Raw genomic sequence first — 12,268 nt, forward strand, 5'->3', positions numbered from 1 at the left:
ATAAAAATAGCTTTGTATTCATCCAGCTAAATGGCTATTTACTATCTTATAATCAAGATAATCAAGTTTTTATTTACATTACTTTTGAATTAGATACTCTTTCTTGAGTCTCCAAGTTTTCAGAATTTTGGTAATTCACTTTTTTTGGTGTTTTTTGAAAGAGTGGGATGGGGTGAGGAATCTTGACTCTTCACAGTGAACACAGTAGTCCCACCTTATCTGTAGTTTCAGTTACCCAAAGTCAGCCATGGTCCAAAAATAGGTGTGTACAGTACAGTAAGGTACCTTGAGAGAGCGAGAGACACCACACTACATATTTTATATTACATACATACATATATTTTTTACATACATTACATACATACATAATATTTTTAAACAAATTTTTTACTTTTTATTTTTTAAATTTTTATTTATTTTAGAGACAGGGTCTCCTTATATTGCCCAGGCTGGTCTCAAACTTTTGGGCTCAAGCGGTCCTCCTGCCTCAACCTCCCAAAGTGCTAGGATTACAGGCATGAGCCACAACCCCTGGCAACTTTTATTATAGTATATTGGTTTAATTGTTCTATTTTATTATTATTTTTGTAATCTTTTACTGTGCTTGATTTATAAATTAAACTCTATCATAGGTAGATAAATACAGGAAAAATACATATTGTATATAGAGTTTGGTACTATCCGCTGTTTTAGGCATCCACTGGGGGTCTTGGAACATATGCCCCATGGATAAGGGGAACTAGTGTTTCTGTTTCTTTGCTTGGTTATCAGTTTTGCAGGTTATGACGTAATACAGTACTGCTTTCTTTGGTAGCTGTTGCCGAATTTATAAAATTTACTTACTTTTTATCACTTTTAAAGTTCAAAAAAGAAGTATGAGGGGAAAAGTGGATAAAATGTGAAGGCATTTGGTGCTATGGAGGGATGGTGGTGAGCACTGTTAAGTAGTGATGAGGCAGGAAATGAGAAAGATGCATGCTTTGTAAACGAGTTTCTCTTCAGTCACAGTACTGACCAAATCCAGCTTTAGCTCCACAAGAAATTGAGCACTCTTTTGAAATAGATAGGTCTGTCTTTGCATATTTTATAAATCTTCATTGGCTATGCTATTAGCCATAAAAGCTTCATTTAGCTACATATTCTATGAATGAGATTTTTATAATATTTGTGCCTCAGAACTCAAGCTGGTTGAATCAAATTTTCCACAACTCAGAGGAGGCAAAAATGTACAAAACAATGAAAGAGAATACGTCTTTATTTGCATGGATGCAAATGTGAGTTTAACTTTGCTTCATAATCATCTATGAAATATTTCTGCCCATGGTGAAGACATAAATTTCTTAGCTGGGGCTCAACAGAGAAATTGAAGGAAAAAAAGATGTCACCAGTACAGCTATGTGAAGATCAATCAGCAAACTTTAGAAATTTCCACTTGACATTGAGCTAACAATGAAAGAAGGAGCAGAAAAAGGAGAAGGAAGAAGAACTCCACTGTCCACTCAAGGATATGAATAGCATTTTAGATCAGTGGATAACCAGCAGCGATATTAGACTTTGAACTTTCTCTGTTCTGACATGGAAAGTGCCCTGCTGAGTATCCTCACTCTTGTAATAATTGCAGAATTCGTAATTGGGAATTTGAGCAATGGATTTATAGTACTGATAAACTGCATTGACTGGGTCAGTAAAAGACAGCTGTCCTCAGTTGATAAAATCCTCACATTCTTGGCAATCTCCAGAATTGGGCTGATCTGGGAACTATTAGTAAGTTGGTTTTTAGGTCTGCATTATCTAGCCATATTTGTGTCTGGAACAGGGTTAAGAATTATGATTTTTAGCTGGGTAGTTTCTAATCACTTCAGTCTCTGGCTTGCTACAATCCTCAGCATCTTTTATTTGCTCAAAATAGCGAGTTTCTCTAGCCCTGCTTTTCTCTATTTGAAGTGGAGAGTAAACCAAGTGATTCTGATGATACTGCTGGGAACCATGGTCTTCTTATTTTTAAATCTGATACAAATAAACATACATATTAAAGACTGGCTGGACCGATGTGAAAGAAACACAATTTGGAATTTCAGTATGAGTGGCCTTCCAACATTTTCAGTGCCGGTCAAATTCACCATGACTATGTTCAGTCTAGCACCATTTACTGTGGCCCTCATCTCTTTTCTCCTGTTAATTTTCTCCTTGCGGAAACATCTCCAGAAAATGCAGCTCAATTACAAAGGACACAGAGAACCCAGGACCAAGGCCCACATAAATGCGTTGAAAATTGTGATCTCATTCCTTTTACTCTATGCCAGTTTCTTTCTATGTATTCTCATATCATGGATTTCTGAGTTGTATCAGAATACACTGATCCACATGTTTTGTCAGACGATTGGAGTCTTCTATCCTTCAAGCCACTCCTTTCTTCTGATTCTAGGAAACCCTAAGTTAAGACAGGCCTCTCTTTTGGTGGCAGCTAAGGTATGAGCTAAACGTTGAGAAACTCACAATTTCATAAGCCATTCAGACCACAGATTATTGAATATTGTAGGCAGAAACAGGAGTCTATGAGGAGTTTAAAAATATTTTATACTTTCCCTAGTTTCTTCTATTGTGAAGGTGGTCACTACAATTTTTTAAAATTCTTCTCTATAATAGCATCTTACCTAAGAATATTATGTATTTATGACATATATTTCTACATTATTAGGAATTTGAAACTTATTTGAGGAAATCATTGGTAGATTCTGCTGTAAATTAAAAACATATACTACAGCATACTTAGATGTTAATTGTAAATCTACAGTCTTTTGTCTGGCAATGGCTCTTCAATTCTAAATCACTCATTGGGATGGGTGATTTAGGTAATTATTTTATTATATCATGTACTCCTATTTAAATGGTGAATTACAGATAACTAGAACAGTTATTTTGAATAGAATTAAGGGAAGTTTGGACTTGCCACTATTACTATGCTGATGGGTTAAAAAAAGTTTAATATGAGTAACTGCCACATAAAAAGATAAGTGTTTGTTAGGAATTATATTGTATATATGTGTACATACATATTTTACATCATGCCTTTTAAAATAAATATTATTGAGACATAATTTACATATAATAAAATGCAACATGTTAGTCCACATTTTGGTTAGAGTTTTGACAATAGTGTACACCTGTGTGACCACAATGTCAGTGCCCTTTGCAGTTTACCCTCTCCTCACCAGCCCTTTTTCCCAAGCAACTACTTATCTGCTCTTGGTAACAATAAGAAAGTTCTTTGATTTTTAGAATTTATATGGCTATAGATATATAGATGCTATATATATATATATACACACACACACACACACACACGCACACACACACACGTAGTTATCGAGTGTGCACTATTATATGTGAAGCTTCTTTAACTCAGCATAATGTTTTTGAAGTTCTTCTATTTTGTTGTATTAATCAGTAGTTTGTTCCTGAGCAGTATTCCTGAGTAGTATTGGATATACCACATTAAAAAATTTATCTTTCCTATTAATGAACATTCAAATGGTTTTTAATCATTGGCCATTATAAATAAAACTATATCAACATTCATGTGTGTCTCTTCTTCTGGATATACAATTTTTTCACTCCTGAGTAAATACCTACAAGTAAAAATGTCAAATCATATGATGTGTATGTTTAACTTAAAAAAAATGCTAGAGTTCTATGGAGTGGCTGCACAATTTCATATTATTGCCAGCAATATACAAGAGTTTCAGTTATTTCACATTCTGGCCAACAGTTGGTAGGTACTCTGTTTTATTTTTTATTTTTTGGCCATTCTAGTCAGAATGTAATGACATCTCATCATAGTTTTAATTCACATTTTCCTAATGGCTAGTGAGGCTGAACATTTTTTCATGTGCTTTGGGTCATTCATAAAACCTCTTTTTATGAAATGTTTGTTTAAACCTTTTGTCAACTATTTAGCTTGATTCGTTGCTTTCTGTTTTTGTTACTGAGTTGTAAATGTTCTCTATATAGTCTCTGTATTAGTTCGTTTTCATGCTGCTGATAAAGACATACTCAAGACTGGGTAATTTGTAAAGAAAAAGAGGTTTAATTGACTCACAGTTCCACACTGCTGGAGAGGCCTCACAATAACGGCAGAGGCAAAAGTCATGTCTTACATGGTGGCAGTCAAGAGAGAATGAGAACCAAGTGAAAGCGGAAACCCCTTATAAAAACATCAAGTTTCATGAGACTTATTCACTACCATGAGAACAGTATGGGGGAAACTGCTCCCATGATTCAATTATCTCCAACTGAGTCCCTCCCATAACACATGGGAATTACGGGAGCTACAATTTAGATTAGATTTGGGTGGGGACACAGCCAAACCATATCAGTCTGAATATAAGTTCTTTATCACACATAAGTTTTATAAATATTTTCTGCCAGCCAGAGGCTTGTCATTCCATTTTATTTACAGTGTCTTTCAAAGAGAGGGCATTAAAAACTTTTAATGAAGTTCAATAATCAATTATTTTCCTATAAGAAAATTATTTTTTACTTCTTTTGCTTTCAAAATTCAAAGGTATTTTATGGATCAGTTGGAATAAATATTTGCAATAAGGCATAGTTATCCTTGAGTATAATGACAGAAAGCCTGATTTCATTTTCTCTACTGTCAGAACAGGTTCTTTGGTGATACCACATAGATTTTTAATAACTGGTTTCAATAGTACTAACTACTTGAGCATTCTCACTTTCTCTCTTTTATTTTCTTTTTAGAAAGGACCTCCCAAATGGGTTTGCTTAAAAATTAGGTGAGAGGAGTAGTATGATCATTGTTATCACTAATTTCTCTGAACTCTTTTGTAGTTTATTTACCCAATAGCATCTTTCAATATCTGTCAGTATTTTCACCTCTGTACTCATATGGTTCCCATAAAAAGTACTGTAATAGTTAAGGGCTGAGTCTGGAGTCAGAGGTACAATTCTCAGTTCTATCACTTAGTAGTGTTAGTTAAAATTGTGTAGTTCCCATTTATAAGTGAAAACATGCAGTATTTGGTTTTCTGTTTCTGCATTAATTCACTTAGGACAATGGTCTTTAGCTATATCCATGTTGCTGCAAAGGACATGATTTCATTTTTTTATGGCTACATAGTATACTATGGTGTATGTATATCACACTTTTTTGGTCTAATCCTTTTTTTTTTTTTTTTTTTGAGACAGAGCCTCACTCTGTTGCCCAGGTTGGAGTGGCATGATCTTGGCTCACTGCTGCCTCCGCCTTCCAGGTTCAAGCAATTCTCCTGCCTCAGCTTCCCAAGTAGAGCTGGGATTACAGGCAGGTGCCAGGATGTCCAGCTAATTTTTGTATTTTTAGTAGAGACAGAGTTTAGCCATGTTGGTCAGGCTGGTCTTGAACTGCTGACCACAGGTGATCTGCCCACCTTGACCTTCCAAAGTGCTGGGACTACAGGCATGAGCCACCGTGCCTGGCCTGTAATCCATTGTTGATGGGCATGTAGGTTGATTCCATGCCTTTGCTATTGTGAATAGTGCTCCAGTGAAATTGTGAGTGTATATGTGTCTTTCTGGTAAAATGATTTATTTTCTTGTGAACACATACCCAGTAATGGTATAACTAGGTTGAATGGTAGTTTATTTTAAGTTCTTTGAGAAATCTCCAAACTGCTTTCTATACTGGCTGAGGTAATTTGCATGCCCACCAACAGGATGTAAGTGTTACCTTTGCTCCACAGCTTCACTAGCATCTGTGGTTCTTTTGTTTGTTTTTTTAACTTTTTGATAATAGCCATTCTGACTGGTGTGAGATGGTACCTCTTTGTGGTTTTGATTTGCATGTCTCTAATGATTAGTGATGTTGAGTATTTTAAAATGTTTGTTGGCTGCTTGTATGTCTTCTTTTGAGAAGTGCCTGTTCATGTCTTTTGCTCATTTTTAAAGGGGTTGTTTTCTGCTTGTTCAATTGTTTCAGTTCCTTATAGATTTGGGATATTAGACCTTTGTTGAATGCATAGTTTGCAAATCTTACATTCTATACGTTGCCTGTTTACTCTGTTGATAGTTTCTTATGATATGTGCAGAAGTTCTTTAGTTTAATTAGGTCCCACTTGTCAATTTTTGTTTTTTGTTGCCATTGCTTTTTGGGACTTAGTCATAAATTCTTTCCCAAGGCCAATGTTTAGAATGGTGTTTCCTAAGTTTTCTTCCAGGATTATTGTAGTGTAAAGTCTTACATTTAAATTTTTGACCCATCCTGAGTTAATTTTTGTGTATGGTGAAAAGTAAAGGTTCAGTTTAATTCTTTGCATATGGCTAGCCAGATACCCCAGCACCATTTACTGAATAGGAAGTCCTTTCCCCATTGTTTATTTTTGTCAATTTTGTCAAACATCAGATGGCTGTAGTTGTGTGTCTTTATTTCTGGGTTCTCTATTCTGTTCCATTGGTTTATGTGTCTCTTTTTATAACATGACCATGCTGTTTTGGTTACTGTAGCTTTATAGTATAGTTCAAAGTCAGGTAATGTGATTCCTCTGGCTTTGTTCTTTTTGTTTAGGATTGCTTTTGTTATTTGGGCTCTTTTTTCGATTCTATATGAATTTTAAAATAATTTATTTTTCCAGTTCTGTGCAAAATGACATTGGTAGCTTGATAGGAATAGAGTTGAATCTGTAAATTGCTTTGGGAAGTATAACCATTTCAACAATATTGATTCTTCCTATCCATGAGCATGGAATACTTTTCCATTTGTTTGTGTCATCTATGATTTCTTTCAGCAGTGTTTTGCAGTTCTCTTTCACCTCCTTGGTTAGCTGTAGTCCTAGTTTTATTTTTTATTTTAATTTTTGATGATATTGTAAATGGGATTGCCTTCTTGATTTGGCTCTCAGCTTGAAGTTTTTTAGTGTATAGAAATGCTACTGATTTTTGTGCATTGATTTGTATCCTGAAACTTTACAGAAGTCCTTTATCTGTGCCAGGAGCCTTTTGGCAGAGTCTTTAGTGTTTTCTAGGTATGGAATCACATCAGCAAAGAGATATAGTTAGACTACATTTTTNTTTTTTTTTTTTTTTTTTTTTACTGTTGTTGGTTTAAAATCTGTTTTATCCTATATAGGAATAGTGATTCTTTCTTTCATTTTTTTCTTTTCTGTTTGTGTTACAGATCCTTCTACAACCCTTTCCTTTGAGCCTAACGGTGACATTACATGTGAGATGGGTCTCCTGAAGACAGCAGACAGATGGCTTTTGTTTTTTATTCAATTTGCTTTTAAGTGAGGGTATTTAGACCATTTACATTCAAGGCTAATATTGCTATGTGAGGTTTTGTTTCTATTGTGAAGTTGTTAGCTGGGTGCTTTGTAGTTTCTATTGTGTGATTTCTTTATAGAGTCTTGGGCTATGTGCTTAGCTGTGCTATGTTGGTAGCAGATTTTCATGTTTAGAACTCCCTTTAGGATCTCTTGTAAGACTGGTCCAGTGGTAATAAATTCCTTTACCCCTTGCTTGTCTATAAAATATTTTATTTCTCCTTAAGTTATAAAGGTTAGTTTGATGGAATATAAAATTAGTGGTTGGAAAATTTTCTTTCCTTTAAGAATGCTGAAAGTAGGCCTCCAATCTCTCCTGGCTTGTAAGGTTCTGCTGAGCTGTTTACTTGGGCTTATGGGGTTCCCTTTGTATATGGTCTGACCTTTTTCTGTAGCTGAATTTAAGATTTTTTTCTTTAGTGTAGACTTTGGATAGTTTGGCAACTATATGCTTTGGTGATGTTCATTTCCTATAGCATCTGTCAGGTGTCCTCTTGATTTCTTGTATCTGTATGTCTAACTCTCTAGCAAGATTAGGGAAAGTTGCTTGAATCATTTCCTCAAATATGTTTTCCAGGTTATTAACTCTTTCTCCTTCTTTCTCAGGAATGCCAGCAGTTTATGAGTTTGGTAGGTGCCCCACGGCACCATGATCTATGTCAAGGAAGGTTAGGTGGTTCAGGGTACTGAATCATGGTAGCAGGTGCTAGCAAAAGCCTGAGATCTGCCTAGGCACGAAGCACAGAGGGCCTCCCTGTGCCAGGATCTCTGCACAGGAAGGGTGAAGCAGATTAAGCTGCTGAACCAGGTGAATGAGTGATCCAAATGCCCAGATTTCTGCCTAGAGGTAGATTGGAGGTGACTCTTTTGCACCACAATCACAGGGGAGGAGGGTGGGACACCCAGCAATGACACACACAGACTAGTTCCAGGTAGCTAAGCTGCCTGGTTGCAAGTCTCATCACACAGGACGATGATGTGTTGGTTTGATGGTGTTGGTTTCAGTACATTCACTTTTTTTATGTCGTAGAATTCTCGTTCTGTTTCCTCCTCCTCTGGCAATACTGGCATTTCTAATTTTTGTAATTATTTTCATAAAGTAGGATTTTTTTTCTTTCTTTCCCTATAATATTATTGTTCTTTTTTTTCTTTCCCTCTCCATTCCCCCTCTCTCCTTAGGAGGTGTGACTTTAGAGAATTCTGGGTTGGGTCTTTTGCCCAGCTTCTATAACCCTATGCATTTATTGGTTGTAGGTTTTAGACTGTGCAGTTCAACCTACAAGCCAGTAGATGGCAATTATAGGTAAGAGCCAGTTGTGCACAACGTGGTGGTTATATACTTGATCCTTGTTTACTGGAAGAAGCTCTCTGTTGCTGCAGATAATGGGCTGACTCATGGAGTACACAGTGGTGTGAACTCCCTGCTCAGCCTTGGGGATTGTGGGGAGCAAGGTGGGTGGAGCCAGACAAGGCAGGTCCACCTATAGGTCTCCCAATGGCAGACACAAGCACCAACACTGAGGGAGAATCTACTGAGTGGCTACCAAGTGACCAGAGTTGTGTCTAGGGGTGGAGCTAGGTAACCCCCTTGACTCCAAGTTCTTTGCACAGCAATATTGGAGAGGTTGGCCTAAACTCTTTATCCAGGAGAGTGGGGGGTTCTGAATGCCTAGAAATCTGCCTGTTTGTGAAGCAGAACCCACCCCGACCAACCAAGATTTCTGCACAGGGTAGATGGAGTGACTCAGGCTGCTTAATCAGGCAGGCAGGTGCTCTGAATGCTTATATTTTTGCCTGGGCATAAAACAGAGAGGGTCAGCCCTATACCTGGATCTCTGCACAGGAAGGATGAGGCAGCACAGGTTGCCAGTCTGTGTGAGCAGGTGCTTTGAATGCTTGGGTATGCAGCAGAGGACCTCCCTGCACCAAAATCTCTGCACAGGAAGGGTAGGGGAGGGTAGGTTGCTGATCCAGGTGAATGGGTGCTTCAAATGTCTAGAGTTGTGCCTGGATGTGGAGCAGAGACGGCCCCACTGCACCATAACCTATGTCAAGGAAGGTTAGGTGGTTCAGGGTACTGAACCATGCTAGCAAGCCTGAGATCTGCCTAGGCATGAAGCAGAGAGGGCCTCCCTGTGCCAGGATCTCTGCGCAGGAAGGGTGGAGCAGATTAGGCTGCTGAACCAGGTGAATGAGTGATCCAAATGCCTGGATTTCTACCTAGAGGTGGAGTGGAGGTGACTCTGTTGCACCACAATCACAGGGGAGCAGGGTGGGGTACCCAGCAATGACACATACAGACTAGTTCTAGGTAGCTAAGCTGCCTGGTTGCAAGTCTTATCACACAGGATAAACTGGCCCAGGCCTGTGATGGAGGAGAGCACAACTTCAGTGTTTGCTGCTAAGGTTTTTTTTCTCACAACTCTGGCTATGGAGGTCCCCACCCTGCTCTAGAGCAGGTGCTCCAATATCTGGCCCAAGACTAAAATGCCTGCACAGCTACACTGCCGAGTCACCGAAAAATGATTTACTGTGTACGCACTTGAATTAAAAACGGTATCCTGCTCTCAGTCCTGGGTCTGGGAAAAGGCCTGAACCTTTTCCCAGTGTCCTTCCCTTACAGTGTCTCTAAGCCTCTCTCCAAGTTAGCTCCAGGGCTTTGGAGAAACAAGGTACTGTTCCTCAGCCTGGGTTGCTCAGATACCCAGTGGAAAGGTGAGTCATAGAGGGAGGCTCTCTGCCTCTCTCATCTACTGGAGCTTCACTCACTTTTATAACTGGGTGTCATCATGGGGGCTGTTTGCCTGTGTTCCCCTCCCTGGAATCTGTGTGTCTTTATGATTCTGGTAGATTCCCACTTTCCTTCTTGAAATAAAGCTCACAGAATTAACCTTTATGAGACTTTGTTTGAGAAGGATGTCCCATCCTTCTCTATTTTCTGAAAAATTTATGTAGGTTGGTATTTTTTTCTTCTTAAATATGTGATGAAAATCAACATGCAGGTCATCCCTTGCTTTGTGTGAAAGTTTTAAATTAAGAATTCAATTTTTAAAAATAGACACTAAGATTTTCTATTTCTTTGTGTGCCTGATTCAGTAATTTCTTTCAAGGAATTTGTCCATTTTATCTAATTTAATTCACTGAAATAATTTTATAAATAGTATCCCCCAATTTCTTGGTCTGTTTGTGTTGCTATAAAGGAATACCTGAAGCTGAGTAATTTATAAATAAAAGAGGTTTATTTAGCTCATGGTTCTGCAGACTGTACAAGAAGTATGGCATCAACATCTGCTTAGTTTCTGCTGACGGCTTTTGTGCTGGGTCAAACCATGGTGGAGAAGGTCAAAGCAGAAGCAGCACAAGTGAAGACAGAACAAACCAAAAGGGCATCCTGGCTTCATAACAATTCACCCTCATGAAAAACAATTCATTCCCCCAGAACAAATTCAGTCTTGTGAGAGTGAGAACTCACCCACTACATTGAAAATGGCATGAAGCCATTCATGAGGGATCCAACCCTTGACCCAAACACTTCTCACTAAGCTCTACCTCTCAACACCACTACACCAGGGATCAAATCCCAATATGAGTTCTGATGGGGACAAACAAACCATGTACAAACCATAGCATTCTGCCGTTGGTCCCCTGAAAACTCATGTCCTTCTCACATAAAAACATGTAATCATTCCATCCCAACAATAGTCCCCCAATTCTTAACTTGTTGCAGCATCAATTCAAATGTCCAAAGTCCGAAGTCTCATTTGAGACTCAAGTCAAGTTCCTTCCAGCTATGAGCCTGTGAAATAAAAAACAAAACAAAACAAAACAAAACAAAACAAAAAATTTATTTCCTTCCAACATACAGTTGTTGTACAGGCATCGGGTAAACATTCTCGTTCCAAAAGGGAGAAATCAGCCACAGGAGGGGGCAGTAGGCACCACACAAGTACGAAACACAGTAGGGCAGGAGTTACATATTAAAGCTCTAATATAATCTCTTTTGACTGTATGTGCTGTCTTCTGGGCACAGTGGTGTGAAGAGTGGGCTACACGGCCTGGACATCCCCACATCCACGGCTTGGCTGGGCAAAGCCCACATGGCTGCTCTCATGCCTCTTCCTTCTGTGACTTCATTCTTACTGGTCCCACTCTCTCATCTCTGCACCAACCACACTGCTTTCCTTGTTCTTTCTCAGACACATGAGGTACATCCAATGTTAGCACACTGATAATGCTGTTCCCTGTGTCTGGAATATACTTTACCCAGACAAAACATGGATAATTTCTTTACCTATTTTAGGTCTTTGTTCAGACATCACCTTCTCAATAAGTCCTTCCCTAATCACCTTATTTAAAATTTCAACCCTTCTGCTGACACGCTTTCTATTTTCCCTCTCTACTTATATTTGCAACTTCTTATACATTATATTTTATATCTGTATGATATACATTTTTATTAATTATCTGTTTAGAGTTCATCTTTTCAGAATGTCAACTTATTAAAGGCATTTAAAAATAGTTGTGTTTAATGCTGCATCCCACCTCCTAGAGGACTGGAACAAAGAAGATATTCAATAAGACAAATAAAATAGCCCTCTTTCAGCATATAATATTTTCTGAATTTCCCTTTGTTTATTTCAGTTTCAGTTTTGTTTGCCTTTCATATTTGCCTACCACAATTGGCCTTTCTTTTAGTCATGGAGCTTTTTTTGTGAATTTACCTAGAGTGTATCTTTTGGTGGGCTGTCCAACTCATTCATTTCTTTGACTCCTCTAGGTCTATATTATATCTCCATTATTTTTGAATGTCACTAAATTTTGCACTTTGGGAGGGAAATGCAGCAGTTGCATTACACAAAGAACGTGACTAATTTACTTTTCCTGGTTTGACCTCATCAGAATTAAGATTAAGTTCAGCTCAACGTATGAAAAAATTATAGAAAATTTATACC

At 38.0% G+C, this 12,268-nt stretch overlaps 1 protein-coding gene across 1 annotated transcript; it reads left to right on the forward strand.

The window, feature by feature from the left end:
- The first annotated feature begins 1,320 nt into the window (after positions 1–1,320).
- Positions 1,321–2,937, forward strand: TAS2R13 (taste 2 receptor member 13). The gene has a single exon (XM_025403596.1). The coding sequence runs from the start codon at positions 1,576–1,578 to the stop codon at positions 2,473–2,475; it is 900 nt and encodes a 299-aa protein (XP_025259381.1). The 5' UTR covers positions 1,321–1,575; the 3' UTR covers positions 2,476–2,937.
- The last annotated feature ends 9,331 nt before the right edge of the window (positions 2,938–12,268 follow it).

Source organism: Theropithecus gelada, chromosome 11, assembly GCF_003255815.1.
Source record: "Theropithecus gelada isolate Dixy chromosome 11, Tgel_1.0, whole genome shotgun sequence".
Classification (NCBI taxonomy): domain Eukaryota; kingdom Metazoa; phylum Chordata; class Mammalia; order Primates; family Cercopithecidae; genus Theropithecus; species Theropithecus gelada.

What these genes read in the sequence shown, in the direction of transcription:
- TAS2R13 (XM_025403596.1), top strand. Translation starts at nt 1,576, where the DNA reads ATGGAAAGTGCCCTGCTGAGTATCCTCACTCTTGTAATAATTGCAGAA.